Source organism: Lepisosteus oculatus, chromosome 16 (genome assembly GCF_040954835.1).
Source record: "Lepisosteus oculatus isolate fLepOcu1 chromosome 16, fLepOcu1.hap2, whole genome shotgun sequence".
Classification (NCBI taxonomy): Eukaryota; Metazoa; Chordata; class Actinopteri; order Semionotiformes; family Lepisosteidae; genus Lepisosteus; species Lepisosteus oculatus.
The window spans coordinates 2,200,508-2,221,249 of record NC_090711.1 but is presented as its reverse complement, the minus strand read 5'-3'; the positions used below and the strand labels follow the sequence as shown (position 1 = coordinate 2,221,249).

The 20,742-nt window shown below is 45.1% G+C and overlaps 1 protein-coding gene across 4 annotated transcripts in view; it reads right to left on the bottom strand.

Moving 5' to 3' along the window:
- The window catches only part of slc12a5a (solute carrier family 12 member 5a), a 184,797-nt gene that overhangs the window by 32,984 nt on the left and 131,071 nt on the right, over positions 1-20,742 (bottom strand). For all 4 annotated transcript variants that reach the window (XM_069179538.1, XM_069179539.1, XM_069179541.1 and 1 more), the window contains 3 exons: positions 15,570-15,664; positions 15,154-15,285; positions 3,728-3,874 (listed from right to left, as the gene is read on the bottom strand). In XM_069179538.1, the coding sequence (XP_069035639.1) occupies positions 3,728-3,874; positions 15,154-15,285; positions 15,570-15,664 (374 nt within the window). The remainder of the gene's footprint in view (positions 1-3,727; positions 3,875-15,153; positions 15,286-15,569; positions 15,665-20,742) is intronic.

Below are 20,742 nucleotides of genomic sequence, written 5' to 3'. Positions count from 1 at the left end.
GTGTTTCACCCTGCCTCCGTCTCCGCTGCGCCTCGCTCGTCCTGCGGTCTTCCAGCTCCACCCGCGGGGCCTCTCCCCCTCCCTCCTTCTTCCCTCCACATCCCCTGCCTCTGCTCGTCTCTCCTCCCTGCGCCTTCTCTCACCCTTCCCATGTGCCCGTTGCCACGCTGGAAAGCTTCAGGAACCACGTGCACTTCTCCTCCTTTTCCCCCCAAATCAAGAAAATGACAGAATAGCAAATATTGGATGACAAAATTCAAAAGCATAAAATCTCATCTCTCCATCCATCTGTCTGGTTCATGTGCTGTTATTTAAGGAAGATCCAAATGCCAATAAGGTTTGAATATTTAATGAAACAAATGTCATTACTTAACCAGACATGATCATTGCGATAAATCATTAATGAGGCAAGCAAACTACGTTAAACTACTCTAGTGTCAGGCCCTGTTGTAGTGCCGAGGTGATTCCTCCTGTAATTGTAGCAGGATAGCAAGGTGCCTGTCGCTCTTCATTGGAAAGCCATGCTGTTTTCTATAGACCTCCTGACAGGGTCGGTTCAGTTATAAACACGCTCCAGTGCAGCCCGAACTGCAGCAGGAATGCAAAATCATCTCCCCTTTTTCCTAGCTGGAGGGCAGAGTAACAGCAAAGGGCTTTGAAAATTGCACAAACTGTATGAACTGGGTGGGGTGCTGGCCATCCTGTTTCCCTGCTCGGCTGCCTCTCCTGGGTTCCTTCTGGTTTGCTCCTTGGAGTCTAAATTCAGAGGCTCGGTTGCCATACACACGGCATCAGCCAATAAAGGCTCCTTTTAGGAGTTCCTGGAAACTGACTTGCAGATCTTTATGAGCTTGATAAGAACATGCTGTAGCCTTGCAGTTTTCCCTTGCACAGAGGGGGATGATGCAGTTTTTCACATAGAGTCCAGACTTGCGTGTGTTTATCAGAAGTGCTGTCATACAACCTCTCCCTGCATTAGGGACTTTAAAACGCAATATCTGATCAGACAGGAGAAGCAGGCTGTGCAGTCAGACTCTGGCAGGTTTATATCCCACAGGGATCTTTGGGTTTGCAGTTGAAAAAAACTGTTTAATTTCTGTCCAGGGGATAGACAGCTGTGCACTGTGGAAACAAGGGGGTTAAATCCTTCAGGCACAATAGACCCATTTTGGCACAAAGGCTGCTGCGCTGTGGAGAGAGCAACAGTTTAACCTTCTTCAGCAGAACTTTGCTAATGGCTTCAGTCCGCAATAAAAGGAATTAAAAGAGAGGGTAAACCTTTCTCTTTCAGACGTTTTTTCTGTTTTACGCGTTCCTTGAACAGATCTGGTGTTTCGGAGGCTAATTTATTTTTAGCCCTCTGATCTTCCCACTGCTCTCTGTGTGCCAAGCTGGGCTGTGTTATGTAAGAACCCCGGTACTTCTCACTGCCAGGCTGATCTCAGAGCCGGCTGCCCAGGGGGGTCGGGGCTAAACCATGTGGTGCAGAAGGGGAGGGGGTAGGTGGGGAGGAGAGGGATGACAGGCCACTCCACTCTGCTCCCCGCAGGGGAGAATGGAACGACCTGAAGAAAAGAAGGCTTTCACCAGCAGTGCATCACTGCCCCACTCCTCAGATCCAAACTCTTGCCGTTTTCATTAACTATTAAATGTGCAACTCAAAATGAAATTTACATCATGCCTAGGCACTCTAGTCACCAAGGGGTCTAGGAAAGAGCAATTTTGATCCTCCTACTTCGACCCACTGGCACCAGCGCAGAACCTGCGGCCAGCACTCTTTTCCATTTGTGAAACTGGTGTCGGATGAAGCCGCCCGGCCCCGCCGCAGGTTAATGGGACTGTGTTGAGCAGAGGAACGGCAGGCGAAGGAGCCCTGACTTCAGCGGAGCAGTGGGAGGCCCGCTATTTATAAAGCCTCCTCCACTCTCCAGCAGAGGGAGCCGACTCGTCAATGAGCGCGAACAAGTACACATGCAAACACGCAAACACGCAAACACGCCCACCCACACGCATGCACCCAGAAGCTCAGGAGCTCCGGGGGACATTCCTAATGCATTCGTCCCTGATACAGCCTTTCCTTTGCTGAGGGGTCTGCAAGGAGGCGATGCCTGATTCTGCGTGCTGGAGGTTTTTACGGTGATGCGTGAGGCAGCCCCTTTGTTAGATGTTAACAAAACCTCTGATGAAAAGGCTGCTGTCTTCTTCCTCTCCAATTCTGTCAGTAACTTGCTTGCATAGCAAACGCCCGTTTATATCTTTGCACTCTTAGACCTGCTCAGTGTTTATGGCTTTCAGAGAGGCAGCCTGAAATCCATTTAAGAATGACATAAATTGTAAAAAAAAAAATCAAACTGGCTAATATATTCTGTTCTGCTGAAACACTTCATGGGCTAAACACACAAACAGGCATTTCACAAGCTCTGAGATGAGATGACTGGTGAGTGGTTAAACTAATTTCCAATGATAGTCTTCTCCACTCTGTCCAATCAATTATTTCCCTATCTCTCAGAGCACTCAGGGGACCGATCTGCACTGTCCTTGACAGGAAACTGAATATCTGTCAAGAGGCTGTATTAGAAAGACAGTAACTGCAGGAACCATAAATACAAATAAATCACATGCAGGTGGAAAAGGCCCAGAGCCTATCTGAGCTTTAGTGGTGGTGGGACAGTCTTTGGATTTTGTGTTCTCAAGATACAAAGTCACGGCATGTTTCCAGTGTGTCTGCAGCAGATGAGCAATGCCACTGCAAGCGCGGACATCTTATACAAGTTGTCACTATATGAATACAGGATCTGCATTTATGATCTGGATTCTTTTCATCTTCATCCTGAAGGATCCCAAACGTGCTTTCTGTGTCGCGGGGGCCTACTTCATCTCCCACTGCCTGCCTCTCACCTCCACCTAGGTGACATGTGTCAGCCATTAGGTGATCACCTAATCACCCACAACCCCCACCCCCCAAGGATCAGGGGGAGGAGTGAGAAATCGCTTAGGGAGGTCGAAGATTGTTTAGTGTGAGAGTAGATGACAGCCAGCAGAGTAGTGTTAATACTCCTAGCCTTACAAACAGTGTTATATTTAATGACCAAGTAGTCATGACCTTAGGTACACTTCTTATTTGGAGGATGGCACATCCTATAGCACCGTGTCACCGATCACTCGGTGTGGAACTGGTTGGGAAAGTCTGATCCAGGGGGAAAAGTACCTACATGTTGGTCCCACGACACTACTTACAGTGTGTATATCCGAATATATTAGTGGAGGTCCGAATGTATTAGTCTGAAGTGACTTACGTCTCTAGTATACTATAGAAAGGTATACAAAGGTTTCCCCTAATGCTTCAGAGGAGGAATTGCTACAGAGAATAAGTTGAATGTTTTCAGTGATTCCTGCATATCACCCAAATATGCATACTGGACAAATAGGACATCAAAAGGTCTTAGTTTATATATCAGGGCACTTAATGAGCCTCCCAGCATCACATTTGGCACAAAAGCGCAAGATTAGTGGGATTAACAAGCTTGTTTATCCTCTTTCTTTATACTGCATGTGAGCCTTCACTGTAGAATCCTTCAATGCAGTCCAAGGGCGAGCAAAGCAGTTTCAAAGCAGTTTCTAGGTTTCCTATTAAAAAGTCTACAGAAGGAGGAGTGTGGGACGCTCAGAGGGAGGGTGCCTGTACAAGTGTACTCTGAGAGGACCTGTGAGACGAGAGGGTACTCACAGTGGAGCAGCACATGAAGACGATGATGAAGGACTCCATCACCCCACCAACGCCCACCACCCAGGTCAGCCGCAGGAACAGGATCACGCCGAAGATGTTCTGCAGGCAGGGCAGGTAAACGCCCATGAAAGTGCCCATCCGAGGAGCCTGGCAGAGAGAGAAAACGCACACGGCATCAGTAATACCAAGCAAAGTTAAAACAGCGAAGGCGCCCGAGGAGAACTTGTTTATCAATAAAAATGGTGGAGCATTTAAAACCATCATTATTAACATGTCTTGAAATGCCCACGGCAGTCAGCCTACACTGTCATTGTCATTTCAGCCCAGGCATAAATACTGGCCACTTAGTGTTGGATGTTTTCCATTTCAACACCAATGATTATGCTGTCATTAATATCATGTTAGCTGATCTACCTTCACCACTGATCGAGTGACAGATTAAAACAGGAAGGTGCAATTAGATGTGGCTACTTAATGCTATTGGTACCACATTATTACACAGTGCATAACAACCATGCATTTGCAGCACAAAGAAGCAAAATCTACTGGTATTTACCTAGTGAAATATAATTATTAGCACAATATAGTGTAACAGAATAACTGTGTGACTACTGTGCTATTGTTTTCTACCCTGATTACAACAAAACAACAACAGAAGTTGGCACTAACCCTGTTAAACCCCAGTGTGATACCATATTATCACTCAGTAGTTACATACTTATTACACCACTATGAATTCACCATGTTTCTTTACAAACTTTACAAACTGTTGGTATTGTTTTTGTTTGTTTTTTTTAATGGAGACTTGGACTAATTGTGGTCTAAACCATGCAGATATAGTGCATCAGTTGGCTCCAGCTGGCTCAGAACAGTGTGATTCTAACAGCCAGACAACCTGGGACATCTGTAGGAGGGAAGTTTTTTGGTCTTTGCCAGATGAACACAAAGATCAATCTGTAACAGACAGCAATGTCCTAGGAGAGACAGTCTACACCGGCAGACACGCATGTCACCAACTAAATGTGGAAATGACTTCCTGATAAAGAAGATGGGACAGAGAAAGTATGTTTGAGATTCTTTTGTGTCTGACCTTTCTAAATTGAACCCTGTGATGCTTACTTTTTCTCTGGTCAGAATTAAACAGGAAAATACAGTATTTAGCATTTGCACTGAAAACATATTGCTGGGGATTCTTTGCTGGAAACCAACATGAAGGATATGATTTTGGCAACATTCTTCTAATAACTTATTATAAATGCTAATAGTTTTTATGAAGCGTGCTCAAGATACTGTTTCGTGAGCAACATGAATGTCAGTTTACAGTTCGACAATCACACTTGTGGCTAAAGAATGCTGCCCATCCCATTTAGCATGCAAGAGTTTCACCTCGAAATCCCCGTCACAAGCTGTGCGACTTCTCCAAGAAATATTAACTTCCCGCAAAGGTGCTTTTAATTTTAATGTTATTTCAAGTCTTTGGAAGGTATCTGTTCTGCAAAAAACGCTATCCAAGTAATCCCAAGCAAATTGACCGAAACTGTTCAATCCAAGTAAAACATGCTTGGATGCATGTGTGCTCGTTCAAACCTACATTCCCCACAGATACTGCTGTGCTGTAACAAAATTTAATCATAGCAATTTACTGCCACTGTTCGCTGCATCCTAGGGGTCCCTCTTAATAAAAGGCCAACAGAATCTGAATTTCCTTGGGGGAGGCATATACAGAATAGAATGGTTTTGTGTTCAATGGGAAACACAGATGGAAGTTAATTTTTTTTGCCATCTGACTGATGATCCCTGAAAACTCTCTTGATTTTATGAAACAAAAGAGCCTTTAATTCTTCTCTCTGTTTATCGCTATCATCCCACCAGGAGGAAGAGGCTTAGTTATTGCATCCCCACACCAGCTGCAGATGTCGATACTGATACTCTCTGCGTATGCATCACAAACACAATCAGCTGCAATTTGTCAGCAAATCGCTGTTTGCGAAGAGCCTGATTTTATGCATGAGAAAAATTACAACAATAATGATGTGCTTCAAGTACAATTTTAACAACTAATGAGAGAGAAAACAGAAAAGCAGAAAAGGCTGGGAAATAAACAAGGAAAAACTATATCAGGAAAAATGAGAGCAAGCCTTCAGCCAGTCTAAAATGAGACAGACTATTCAGATTTCATTAAGCATAACCAATTTCATGCGTTGCAAACAAGCAATAGGCTTTAAAACAGAAAAGTTGCTAGGGTCCTGTAATGAAATAACTATAGAAAATGCTCAGGTAAATTATCCTGTATTTTTAAAAGCACTTTTCCTGGCCATATGCGAACTACTAATGAACACCTACAAAACACTGGTTGATTTTATAGCTATTACTTCAGAGCACGGAAGGGTCATATAAATAAGCCAACCTGCGAGTTTACTCCCAGCAGTCCCCTGTGGCTCAGGGCCGCCCGGCTCAAACTGATTCTGTGTCTCAACAGAAGTGCAGTACTGTGCGTTTAATCTCAACTAACAGGGAGAGAGCTTTTGAGCATGCAGTGTGGCATTTAAAAATTAATTAGACATAGAAGATGCTGATTGAATAGAGATGTGCAGGCTCTCCCGGGGGTGATTACCAACACTGAAGGCTGGCCGAAACAGGCAGCTGCCGAGACCCAGGGCGCCTCGGGAACTGGCCGGGGCTCTGGGGACGGATCTTCAGAGACAGAAATGTAAAGAATAGTTTAAAACCTGTTTTGAAAAAACAAGCCTCTGCTCAGTGGAAGGCTGGCTACCGGCTTCAAACGTTGTTTTTCATCCGAGTGTTAGAGTGCTTCAAGGGCTAAGCTCTATTGTAAATGCCAAGTGAAAACATGTTACAAAAATGGACAGGAAAATGCTGCTTTTTTTGTTTTTATGGTGGAGGTTGTTGCATACTGGGAAATTGCCCATCTTGAATGGAAATGGGTCCATTTCCCATTCAGCAATGCGAGGATCCCATTACTGAAGTGCCAGGTGAGGAGAGAGCTAGACAGACTCCTTTCCCCTGCGGATGATGATTAAATTATATGATTTATGGAAGCATATATACAGTGCGGATACAGTATGAACTCTGTATGGGTGGAATTAAATGCTTTGTGGGCAAAAGAATGATAACTCGCACCCCCTGAGCACTCAGCTGACACTCCGTTTCACATCTCCCACACGCCCTGCTGGGGTTCACTTCTTCCTCGCCTGAGGCCCCCTCCTGCAGCACGCCGGCGGAGCACAGGAGCGTGCAGGAGAGAGCCGAGGTCCAGTTTGTAACATAGCCATTTATCACCAGTGATAGCATGCCTAGGCCGCAATGCGTTTTTCTGACGGGCCTGCTAGTGGGCTAAAGAGAGAATGCACTGTCCTGTACGTGACTTTCCACACTACACAGAATGAAAGGTGCCTCTGACTCTCCGATGACTCGTGGGAAGACTCTGCTTTCGGAGAAGAATGCCAGCCTTGTCACGGCACAGACATGGCCACAGTCTCCAGTGATTACGGAGGCACTGTAGCTGAGGAGCCTTCTGCCAGGCTGATCTCCTCGTGACGGCTTCAGGGACTGTTTCAGAAGAACACAGCCTCTCCGTGCGGAGCGCTGAGGTTCCCTTGCTGCAGGACAGTGCCTCCGCTCCTGCATGTGTTGGAAAGCTCTTTTCCACAGCTGGGTCTGCTAGAACCCAAAGCTATTCAGTGGGTTTTTCCACTGTCAGGTGAGGGACAGTCTGGGCCAGAGAGTGGTGTGTGGGGGTGGTGCAGCATGTGTGGAGAGTACTGTGGGTATGTGTAGTGTGTGAGTGTAGCATGTGGCTGTGTGCACCTGTGTGAGTGTAGTGTAGATGTGTGTAGTGTGTGTGAGTATAGTGTGATCGTAATGGGGCTGTGTGCATGTGTGCGTGATTGTTGTGTGGCTGTGTGCATGTGTGTGAGTATAAACTGGGTGTAGTGTGGGTGTGTGTATGTGTGTGAGTGTAGTGTTGCTGTGTGCATGTGTGTGAGTATAGGGTGGGTGTGTGCATGTGTGTGTGAGTATAGGGTGGGTGTGTGCATGTGTGTGTGAGTGTAGTGTGGCTGTGTGCATGTGTGTGAGTATAGTGTGAGTGTGTGAGAGTAGTGTGTCTAAAATTCTAAAATATTATAAAGGACACCATCACAGTACAAAGGACACCATCACAGTACAAAGGTACATACAAACTATTTCTGTAAAGACTGAAATGTGAAGAACATGAATGTCATTTATTAAGAATGACCCAGGGGCTCTGAGGGAGAGAATTACATTGAAGGACAATTAATCTGAGCTGTGACTGGAGGAGCACAGCAGTTAGATTTCCCTCTCTTTGGAGAAGATAATGTTCTCGCCTTTGAAATCTGAAGAGGCAAGGGAAAAAATCCCATCAACAGCACCAACAATTCATCAGAAAAGATTAAAAGAAATTAAGATAAAGTGCCCATATTCCAGCTAAAGCTTACCTTATTTCCCTGTTCATTAAGTCATTACGAGGCCTGTTCAGAAAATAAGAAGTTGCAGTAAACTGTAAAACCTCTTACAGCAGTTCACAGAAAACTCCCCTCTATTCACGATGCAGCATTTTCTATAGATGCGCTCAGTAGAAGGTGCAGCTGCCACCCTGATCTTAACATACAGTAAGAGCAGGAATGACACTCCTTCAAGCCCGTGGGATTCCTTGATCAATGAGCAGACCGCATGGCCCCTCGTTCCCCTCAATGTGACTCCATTAACACAGCTTCTGTCAGAGTAGGGTCTGCTGTCTTTCTTACACAAAGACTGTAATCATGGAGGAGGCCGATTCGTGGTCAACGCTCTGGAATGGAGTGTCAGGGGAGAGGGCCCAGGAAGCTCAAATGGGAGGGAATAAATGCAATTTCCCCCGATGCACCTAACCTCAGAGATAACAGTGAGCAGTGCAGTGGTGATACACAGATATCCAAGCCATCCAAAGCCTTGGGCATAGAGCCACACCAGATGTCAGAGAAGGGAAGGCTGTTAATTTAATTAACCTGAAATATTAATTCCTGATTAACTGCATGCTGGTGGGAAATAATTCATAAAAAATTAAGCATCTACTAAGTTTTTTAACAGGTTATATAACTGGTATTGAGGCTATTTTTTTTTCTGCCTACACAGAACTGGCTGTGATATCTGCGCACCTAAAATCCAGTTGTATTCTGTTGCCATTTTATTCCCCAGCAATAGAAGCACGGAGCCCAGAAGTGAGTCTGATAATGCATCTTACTGGTTTCAGGTTGTGAAGAGTGTTTCAGACAAGCAAGCTTTACTATCAGGGTAGAGTGGAGGAGCACTTAGCCTAGATGGGAAACATCCACTTACAGTTCGCTTTTCTCCATGCCCTTTTCCCTTTAAGGGGTCTCTGTTTGTCATTTGCTTTGATAGCTGAGAAAGATGCATTTTGAACTTTTGTATTTATTCTGCCGTGTTGTTGTGGATCACAGAACATCTTATTTATCTGGTTATATGATAATCGCGACTTTCCCTTCTTTTTAAAATGAATGGAATAAGCTTTAATTGCACACTAAACATGAACAAACATTTCTACTTGTTTGAAAGTTATTGGCTAACTGATCTGAGGATCTCATCCAGCTGTTTATTGAATGAAGCTAGGGTATTGGCCTGTTCCACCCTCCCACCACCCTTTGTGTAAAGAAGTGCCTCCTGTTCTGCACTTCCATATAGTTTCCACCTGTGTCCCCTGGTTCATTAACAATAACACAGCACGCCTTATAAGCACATTCTTTCCACTTTGAAAAAAATACTCGATTGCAAATCTGAGGTCGAGACAAAAACGAAGAAAAGTAACAGGGATCTGGAAAAGGCGGCGCAGTGAGGAGGAATCCTCTGTCACCGCCACACCTCCTGGGTTTTAATGACCAGCGCAGCCTGTTGCCTGATGGAGAGGTATGCTAATTAGTCTCCGTGAGCTCGTCCTTCAGCGCACAGCTAAAGTCAGGGCGTTCATCAATTCGAATTCAGCACAGCGCCGCAGTCAGGAAGCTCCCTCAATGAGGCTATTTATAGCTCTGTGCTCACTTGCACTGATGAAGAGACAGTCCTGTTTGACGCCGACGTCTCTCCCTTAGAGCAGGCACACGTGCCACACAGGGCCACTCCAGTGGCATCATGGCCTTGTCTCTCTTTTTAAATGTCATCATGTCTTTGATGAGCGTCAAAAAATACAAATCGGCTTAACTTTGATAGGGGGAGGCTGAAAACAATTACTACACACGTTATGGATGGCTGAACATAATTATTAGCCGTATTTTATCTTTCTAAAAAAGAAATTCCCCACAGACAGCTCTTTACACAAACGGTTGTGAGGGACAGGAACGAGCTATCTGGCCATATTGTTGAAGCCGACACCCTGGCCTCTTTAAAAAAAACAACAACTGATCGGTGGATCAATTAGCTACTACTAAACATGTCACATGGGTGAAATGGCCTCCTCTAGTTTGACATCATTCTTGTGTCTTTATGTTTTTAGAGCACGTATACAAGAGCTGCAGCACAAAGGCTCGCCAGAGAGCGTCTCTTATTCAGAGCGCTCAGAGACAAAAACCCGCTCACTTTTGGTGTCTCATTTATCATGCTCGCGGTATCCCTTTCCCGTTGTGCGTGGAGGTATCTAACCCACTTTATTTTATTTCATTTCTGATATAAAGTGCTGCTCGGCAGCCGGCCGCGGTATGATTTTGCACTTGATTAAAAATGTTGGGGTGCTCCATATGAACATCAATCACTGACGCTTTGGAAACTCCAGGACTGAGCTCCGTCCAGTCCAACAGCTGACAACAGCGGGTAATGCGATTTGTTTTAAAACAGCACATTCTACTGCACGGCATTAACATAACTGCAGAGTGATAACCACCAAATTAATTTACTTGGAATGTCTGCTGAGGAGACCTGCTGCAAAAGATGAAACCCTCTGCATGCACTCGGTGTTTTGCAAATGTACAAAGTGTCTGTTTCTCTGCGAGTGAAATGTCCTTTTCTGCACAAACCTGTCACGTCCTGGACTCGCTTATCGGGCCTGGAATTTCTCTCAAGCTTGGAGATTCTTTTGATCAAATTTTTTAACATCACAGGGGGTCTGCCCTTGTCAGCGGGTCAGCGGCACCCCCGCTGCACTCCACATGCTCGGCTCCTGATGGCCGACAGGTAGGAGACACCACTGCATCACACCAGGCCTGTATGTCTGGGGAGCAGTGCCGCTAACCCAGGGGGACAGAGCACGGCGGTCCCTCTCTGGGCCGTGACCCGGGAGAACAGCGCATCTGGCGCGGCCCCAGGTGTGCAGCGGGGGGGGGCAGGCAGCTCTCCCCCCTCGGGAAGGCGGCCACAAGCCACGGGCTGGCTCAGGTGCGGGAGGCTCCAGCTGTGGTTTCCGAACTGGGCCGGGCCAGGCCGGGCCAGACCACCTTCGCACACGGAAATTTCACATACCCTGTGCCCTGGCGGCGGAGGAAGGGGAAAGAAAGATGGGGCTGTTTGTGCGCTGGTGTTTAAAGGACACAGGGGGCAGCACGGAGGACTGCAGGGTGGGGGGACCCGGGGGACCCCTGGTGGGACACTGCTGTTGTAACCTTGAGCAAAGCCCTTCACTCGAGCTGCTCCAGTCAATACCCTGCTATATGAAACTGCTGGAAGAGGTGTTAGTGGGGCCAGCAGGGGGCGCTCACCCTGCAGTCCATGTGTTTCCTAATGCCCCAGTATAGTGACGGGGACACTATACTGTAAACAGGGGCCGTCCTTCGGATGAGACGTAAAACCGAGGTCCTGACTCTCTGTGGTCATTAAAAATCCCAGGGCGTTTTTCGAAAAGAGTAGGGGTGTAACCCCGGCATCCTGGCCAAATTTCCCATCATGGCCTCCTAATAATCCCCCTCTATGAATTGGCTACATTACTCTGCTCTCCTTCCCACTGATATCTGATGTGTGGTGAGCGTTCTGGCGCACTCTGGCTGCCGTCGCATCATCCAGGTGGGGCTGCACACTGGTGGTGGTGGAGGGGATCCCCATTACCTGTAAAGCGCTTTGAGTGGAGTGTCTAGAAAAGCGCTATATAAGTGTAAGCAATTATTATTATTATTATCAGCACTATGCACTTTTTGCATGGTCTAACATGTTTGTTTTCCAGTACTTCGTATTTATTGTTCTCCACAACATATTTACTGTTCTGTTGATATTATTGTTTGTGTTTGTGATGTACTGTCTACATTTTGTGGTGTTGTCTGCTGTACTGTGTATGTCCCGAGAGATCAGTGTAAATAAGAATGCCAGTGTACATGCACATATGGCAAAAAACTCTTCTACTCTACTACTCTAATACAGGAATATAAAAACTGTTTTTCCAAATGACTACATGAACCGTTGATTGTTATTACATGTAATTACAATGGTCCTCTTATTATATGTAATTATACTGTCATTACACATTTACTGTAGGCCTTTTTCAAATGTTCAAATCTTTAGTAAAATTCCTTGCAAGTTCCTTGCAAAACGAAACAAAAAAAAAACTTGGGAATAAGCGCCTCTCTGCAAACATGCAATGTTCTAACAAGCTGTAATCTCAATACGTTCTGATGCTTACAGTGTGTTTTTGTTTAATACCAATATGTTAAAGGGTTTATCAAGCAGTTTGAACCTGCTTACTTATATCAACATTAGGTAGCCTGGGAACTGGTCTGAATAATGGTCTTTGATGCCACTGGTTAAAGTATAATGTACTTTTCTTTTTGAAAACGATGTGCTCTTTTCCTCCTTGAGTCCCGTACGAGGTCCTGGTTTTCCTAACCGGAGATCAGAGTGGAGCGGTCAGGCAGAGGGCTGACAAGTGGCGGGCAAATGAGAGAGCCAGGCAGGCGGGCGGGACCCAGGCACAGCGCCCTGAATTCCAATATAGTACAGCAGCGGGGAAAGAAGACAAGGAGAGCTTGTAAGTCCGGCTTCGCGCTCCGTCGCACAGACGCGGGCTGACAGCGCTAATGCGTCTCTGCTCAGGTTTGATGTATTATTAAAGAGCCGCGTGGCGCTGGGTAAAGGGCAGGGGATGTGATCGGCGAAGTCTTCCCAGATAAAGTGACACGGACGAGCGGGGCCACAGCCCGTAGGGGGCGCTCACGCACAGGCATTCAAGTACAGGAGCAAACGTTTCAGCAGGTGTCTGTCACAAGGACAGTCGCTTGTGTCAGGCAGGCGTGGTATCTCCGTGTGGTAAGCCCCTTTTAGATCTCTACTGACTTAAAATTGAACATACTGGGATACCACTGATATTAAGACTGATCAGTGTATCTTTTCTGCTGTTTTTTATATGTTACATTAACAGAAATGGCTTCTTCCTTTTTTTAGATATGTGGTCTAGATATTCTTTAATAGCAACATCTGACCCCACCCTTTCTGTACTGTATATTCAAATATATACAGTACACCGTTTTCCAAAAAATGCAGCAAAGACATTGCTTTCTAACTTAAAACCTCCTCATACCGTTTCACATCGCGATGAATGTTTTTCATTTGGAAAATAAAAATCATTGGCTGCGTCTACGACTGAAACACAGTTGTTTCCTAAATGAGGGTAAACAGCTTCATAGGAAAAAATGACTTTTTTTTCTCTCAAAGAAAAAACCCAACCCAGCCGTTATCCTCAGGATCACCAGTGAAAAGCGAAACGGAAACTGTTTGAGATGTGCGATTACTTCAGGTAGTCTGCCGGAGGCCGATTTGCAATCTAGCTGGAGTCTGCTTTTGGAAAGTGACGTTCTTACAAGGGGTGCCATCTTATCATTTATGAAACAAAGGACACAAGTAGAAGCTACAAGTGCAGCAACTGCATTTAGAACCCAAGGCACTTATACACACAGAAGGGCTGTGGTAGCATCATCGCAGCTACGCTGTGGAAGACGAGTCCCTGGTTTCTCTCCAGAACTGGCAAGATCAGATCCTCGGATCAATTCGCTAAATCAAATGAATTGGATGAGGTAAATGGCCTCCTCTTGTTTAGAGCTTTCTCATGCTCCTTTGAGACTGATAGCTCTGTTTCAGCTCTCTGTGTTCTGTGCTGCCTCAGCTTGCTCCATGTGTATGCTGTGTGAGGCTCCTCCGACGTACCCTATCCACTTTTCAACAATTTAGACCCAGCCCCTCATTGCGAGCGCAGGCCAGCCGAAACCACAAAGACTCAGACCAGTGCTCAAGGGTCAGCAGGGTTCGATTGGCCCGCCACATGAGCGCCTTTACCGACGGAGCCGAAATGTTGAAAAAACCCTGAAATTTAGAGAAGGCAGTACCAGCATGACATGCATTTCTTCTTGCAATTAAACACTCGTGATGCAGCTCTGAACCATGGTCATTGAAAAAAAAAAACATTCATGGGGTTTCATGTTATTTTTTTACACATTGGACAGTATCTGTTCCCATCCTTTTGACATAAACATGAACACGCTGCACACAGGCAGGGGGCGAGTGTGAGTTCATGCCCAGAGCCTCTCAGGAGTATCTGATGTGCTTCTGAAGACGTTATGGTGTTTTGTTATGGTGTGGGGTCTTTGAAGCAGGGAATGGTTAAAGTACAGTTGCTGTACTGTACGTGATGACTAAATTAAGACAGCGCAGCAGAGAGAAATGATGTGGTAGGAGTCCTGGTGAACGAGAAGCATTCCAGGCAGACTTTGCTTTTTGTCTTTTCACACAGGAAACTCCAGGGGGCGGCTGCTTTCCGCAGGGTCCCTGCTACGTAGCTGTACTCGCGCGCAAGCTATTTTTAGCCCCGGGATTAGCGAGCTCTTTCGACAGAGCCGGGATTTTCTCCAGCGCAATTAAAAATTCGCCAGGAATCCGGAGCTGGGGAGGGGGAAGGCAGAGACGAAAAAGGAGAAGGAGGAAAAGGGAGGAGATGAAAGAAAACGGAACAGAGGAAGACAGAGAGAGATGGAAGGGTGGGAGGAGAGCTGCAGAGTGAGAACAGAGAGAGAGACAGGGGGAAGAGGCTCGTGGGCAAGCAGACTGTTGATTCAAGTATTCTGTCCTCCTTAATAAGAAAAATGTGATGCGGGCTGATTTTAGGAGAGAGTTAACACTGGACCGGCGACGGGGGGTTAGAACAGCATAGAAAATTGCGGTGTTGCAAGCATATAACCGCAGGACTACAGACTCCCAGAGCTGGTTACAAACAACATTACAGCATTTGGCTCTGGTGGAATGTTGCATCCACGGATTATCACACATCGTGTTACACCATAGAGTCCGTGGGCAAATTTCTTAAGACACCTCATTGCTTCCGCAGTCCGTGTTATCTCTGGGGAGCTGGAACCTAATGGACAGCAGTTGGGAATCCTAGCTAAACACCCAAGACAGGCTAGTCGGGGGGGTGGCTCTCTTTCTCTGACCTTCACGGGCTTCTTGCGGGGCTCTTCGTTGTTCTCGGCCTCCTCGTGCTCCTTGCTGCCCTGCGGGAGGTTGGAGTAGTTGGCAAGGCTGCTGAGCAGGGAGGAAACCATGGGGCTGGTGTCCATCTCCTCCTGCAGGGCACACAGACACAAGAGCATCAGCACCCTGGGGCACGTGCAGAGTAAAGGGCAGCTGGACTGTGCTCCAGACCACACGACTTCATATGTGCTGTGGCTTATGACAACAAGCATGCAAAACACGGACAAACCTTTTTTAGTTGGCTTCTACCACGTTGAAACATGAATTAGTACAGCCACAACATACGTGACGAGAGCCCCTGCTATTATATTCTGCAGATTTGTTTTGTGGGTTAGAAGGTTCTTCCTGCCTACTGGCAGGCCCCTGCTGTTCTCACCTCGAACAAGGCCATGTTCTTGCCATCGTACTGCTGGCTCTTCTCCACATCGCTGCTGTTGATGAAGGGGCTGCTCTCCTTGGGGTTGCCATCACCTGCAAGGGGCGACAGAGAGACAGAAAGAGTCATTGCACTGGCTAATTTCATCCACATAATGATTATTGGATGGAGTTAAAATAAGACTTTAAGTCCAAACAGGCAATCTTGGACATCCATGTCCCTAGTATGAAGGTCTAATCAGTAATGCCTTCATACCACAACTTAAAAAGCTCTAGGGTCCTCCCAGGAACTGTGTTGAGGCAAGTTATCACTGACTGGTACACCAATTTATCGACATTTCATTATTAACTTATTTAGCTGTTAATCCAAAGCTACCTATATTTGTATACTATTCATTTTATATATTGTCCTGAATTCCACTGGAGCAATTTGTGTGACGTTCCTTGTTCAAGCGTACCAAAGTGAGCTCAGACCAATTGATAGTTGAATTCACAACCTTCCTGTTACAAGTCCAGAGCCCTTAGCACTCCCCGACACTGCTGCCCGTAGGAGAAGAACCTCACTCAACCACACTGCAGGTTTGATGTGTTTCCAGAGAAGGATACATTGTAAGGGAGGATTTAGATGTGACCTAGTGATGGCAGGGTCACACTGTTGACAGAGCAGTGCAATCGATTCCCCAGGCTAATCAAAGAAGACCTAAACCCAGACTTTAGGTATTGAAATTAAAATCCATATGTTTTCATTAACACTGGAGACGGGTTGGGGAAGGGATTAGGGGAGTGGACAGTGTGTCGATCGGACCTAGGATTGTTTTTATCCCTTTTCACTGATGTTTCCGTCCTTGGATCCCAAAGCACAATATACAGACGTTAACCACAGACTTCTATAGCTGGTTTACCACTGTCACATGTCTCCCTCACTCCATGGAGGACCATCTGGAACTAATGTCATGTGTGCTTTCAATGTCTTGCATGGGAAATCAGATGGTTTCCAGGTTCAGTAAGCACAGGCAGATTTCAGGGATTTCAAGGCATTAGAAAGGTTACGTAACCCAATGTCCAGAGACCTAACCCGGAGGTTCACTGACTCATCTTTCCATATTTCTGCCCAGTCAAGTGTGTCTGAACTTTCAGTTTTAGGCGGCTGTTTCCTCACAGTCTGGAGTTAGTGCTGACTTTTCTCTGGCCCCGCAGTTCACTATTTTTTAATGGATCAATCAAGCCTTTCAATACTACACAATGGATAACTGTCTACTTGAGCCACATACAGTTGTTCATGAAAAGGTTACTCATGCCTAATGTAGTTCAGGTGGGTAGCTGCGTCAGGTGTCAGGTGTTGACACCTGAAGAAGGCTCCACGGCCGAAACGTTGTGTTCTCTTTCTTCTTTTTTTCAGCATGGAATACACCTATTACTTGTTCCTCATGCCTAATTACAGTTATGCTTCAATAAATGAGCATATATTGCCCTTTGGTGAAAAATGTATCATCTGTCAGTCAAAGGGATAGCAATTATTAAAAACATTTAGACTTATTATAGAAGAATACACATAGGGCATGGTGTCTGGGAACAAATATGTATCGTTACAAACAAGGGTAAAGAAAATAAAAGGATAGATCAGGATAATACAATAATTAAAATTAATAATTAACCCCCCCCCAATGTCAGATATGTCAAAGATATACCCGGGTGGTCACTATAATTCTGAGGCACCTGAGTAACAAGTGACAAACTAAAACAAATGTTCATTAACAAACTAAACAACACATGATATATTACACTCATACACAATGCTGTTTACAAACCAAGCATCTCAGGAACCTAAGTTCTAATGTCCCAGAAAACCCAGACTTCTAACCCAGTAACCTGAACCTTATATGATGCCTGAACAGGCCAACTAAAGTGATAAACCTGCGCTTGGAATAAAGCTGGAATACGGCCCAGAACTAAATCTCCCTACCTACAAACCTGGGTGCCTCAGAGTGAACAGGGAACTATCTCCCTATTCTAAAAATTAATCACTGAATTGCTAACCTGGAGAGGACGTCTTTAGCCCGAGGATTCCACCAATAAGAAAACCAGTTTCCTAAAATAAAGGACAGCAAGCTCTCTGAAACGTAGCTGGGGTCTGGTCTTCGGGGCTGATCAGAACAGGGTCCTCTCTTCTGACACACACCTCCTCTCTCTGCTCCCTTCCTTACTTCTGTTCTCCCTCTCTCTCTCCTTTGTCAGGGGTCTCCAGCCAGTACTGGTTTTCCCTTCTCTCCAGAGAAGGTTCTCTAAGTGCCCTCGCTGCCTGTTTCCTGCCAGTCCGTATCAGCAGAGCACACAAATAAGTTTTTGTCCTCCCTCCCATACCACACACACATCTCGCTTCCCAAATCTCTTTTTTTTTGTGAATTCAGAAAGGCAGCTGCTAGGTTGGGTAAAGATGGGTCCTTCTTTACATCTTAAGTTCCAGTTTTGCCTTGCTGCTCGAGCCAACCTGGCAAAACCTGGTCATTAAAACCATCAGCCAGTAAAGCAAGCCTTTAAGGTCCGAGCCCGGTTCTTCCCAGCTTTTACTGGGCCATACTGGGAGCTCGGCTTCCTCTGCCAAGATTTCCATGGTGTGCTGTCCATCTCGATCCAAGTGGAGACTTTTACAGGATGAACCCATAAGCCTCAGGTTTAATGACACAATATCAAGGCAGACGTTAGGAGTCTGAAGACCCCAGGGTGGTGAAAGGTATTATGCATTATGTTAATTCCCTGCAGGCACTTTTTGTTGTCACTACCCATTCTACATTCCTTTTTTCCGATACCTATCCATCAATAAGAGCAATCATTACAGAAAGTCAATCAATGAATCAGATCAGCTCGGAAATTCATCAGAGGAACCTGGATCCATCCAATTGGATTAGCCTGGAAAATGAAATGTGGAAATGCAGTGTCAGATTTGAGCACAATCTTTACAGCGGTGTCACTGCTGTTGACAGGGTGTTGGAATAAGTGAAAGATTTAATAAGATCCCTGTCCCCCTGGGAACTCAGTTCTTGAGGGGGCAATGGTGTGTGCATCTGTGCATGCATGTTTGTTAGGTAAGCAATTGCAATGTATAGTTGCAGCAGGCTGGCTATGAATAATAATCATTCTAAAATCAATTAAATATTCAGATAGATAGATAAGACTTTATTAATCCCATAGGATACGGGATCCCGTAGATACGCAGACACGTGAGAGCAGTCTACACAGCAAAGCAGGTAAAGCTGTTGGACAAATATGGAAAGCACGTATAATAAACAGCAAAACCTTAAATTAAAAAATTTAAAGATCCTTAAATTTGAAAACCCTTAAAAAGCATTAGTGTCCTGGTTTAAGACATTGCTGTCTCCCAGTACTTAATGATCCTGTGAAATGGAAAATGATCTGAATAATACAGTCCCAAATGCAATTCAGTAACAGCTTGCATATATCTTAGTAATAAATGAGTAATGACTGTTTCTTTTTTTAGTTAAAAGTAGAGTAGAGTAGTTTATTGCCATATGTACACGTACATTGGAATTCTTAATCACACTGATTTTCAGGACATACACAGTACAACAGACGACCCCACACAATGTAGACAACAGGAACAATAAATATGTTGTGGACAAATAAATAAAGATGTAGTGAGCCCCCCAAAAATGGTAGACTATGTGCGTAGTGCAGATGTGTATCAAGGCACTGCAGTTAGCTGCTGAGGATGTTGTTTACCTACAGGATGTGAGCAGTGGGCTCCTCCCTCATTTTTTACGTTAGAATAGAAAAGACATGAAATATGCAGGAGAGATTAAATATTTAACTTTTCAGTCAGTTTTATTTAAATAGTGACTATTAAATGCGTGCCATGGATTCTAAAATGGCACCAATTTCAATATGTCATGTTGTAAGCTAAAAGCTTTCAAATAAGCTGAGTCTTGTTAGAATCTCCTGAGGTTCCGGGCTGCCAGTCAGTGTCACAATGAATATAATTGCCTGAATGGAGTTTTAATTAATTACAGGAAGGTTATTAATATGTAAATGCTTATCCCTTTGATGTTTTTTTTATTGTATGCTTTTTAAGGTACTTTCTAACATATTTATTTAGCTTTCTCCCTAAGAGAAGCTGTTGTGCTCTGTGGAGTGAAGCCCCTTGGAGTTGTAGGAGACCTTGCCGTATTTTATAGGAGTGTAAAAGAATCAGCTGAAATAGAGGTGACCTTTTCTCACCTTCAGGCCTCTAATGCACAGAAACATGCAGTACCTCCCTCAGCAATGGTCTAATAACCATTAACAATCAAATGTAAAGCTATTATTAAGTGTATCACCTTTTCGTTTTGTTAATGTACCCGGCTGTATTTCAAGTTCTCAGGCTGTATAGTGTTGGACTGAATTATTTACACAACAGGGATTTCTGAGTAGCTCAGTCAGGAAAGGCACAGTACTCATTCACAGGGCAGCTTAAGATCCATGATCCACCCTGGATCTCCACTAGTGCAGAGTCAGGATTAGTCACCTCGGGTCCCTTGACATTCTGGGAAAAAAACCTTCTGTTTTGGGAGGGGGGGTACGCAGGCTTGAAGGAGGGATGTGCCACTCCTCCAGTAGGTGTGAACTCTCCCACCAGGAAGGATGACCAATGATGACTTCCACGCCTTCCACAGGTATGGAAGTCACTGCCAGAGAGTTGAGTCTTAAAACAATTTGAGATTCTAGACTTGATGGAAAAATATTTCATTTCCATTTCATTTCATATTCCATTCCAAATTTCTAAGTGACGGGTTAAAAGATAAGCATCTTTACCACCTACAGTACTAAGTGTTAAGTGTCCTGGACTTATCCCCATCACTGAATTGACTTCATCACTCTGCTCTCCTCCCCACTGAGAGCTGGTGTGTGGGGAGCGGACTGGTGCACCCTGGCAGCCGTCACATCATCCAGGTGGGACTGCACACTGGTGGTGGTAGTGGGATTCCCCATTACCTGTAAAGTGCTTTGAGTGGAGTGTCCAGTAAAGTGCTATATAAGCGTAAGAATTATTAATTATTATTATTATTATTATTATTATTATTATTATTATTATTATTATTGTACTGTTCCTTGTTTCGGACCCTTCTCTGACTTCTTCAGGCGTCTCGTATAACAGGTGACATCAGGTTGTATCTCCTATG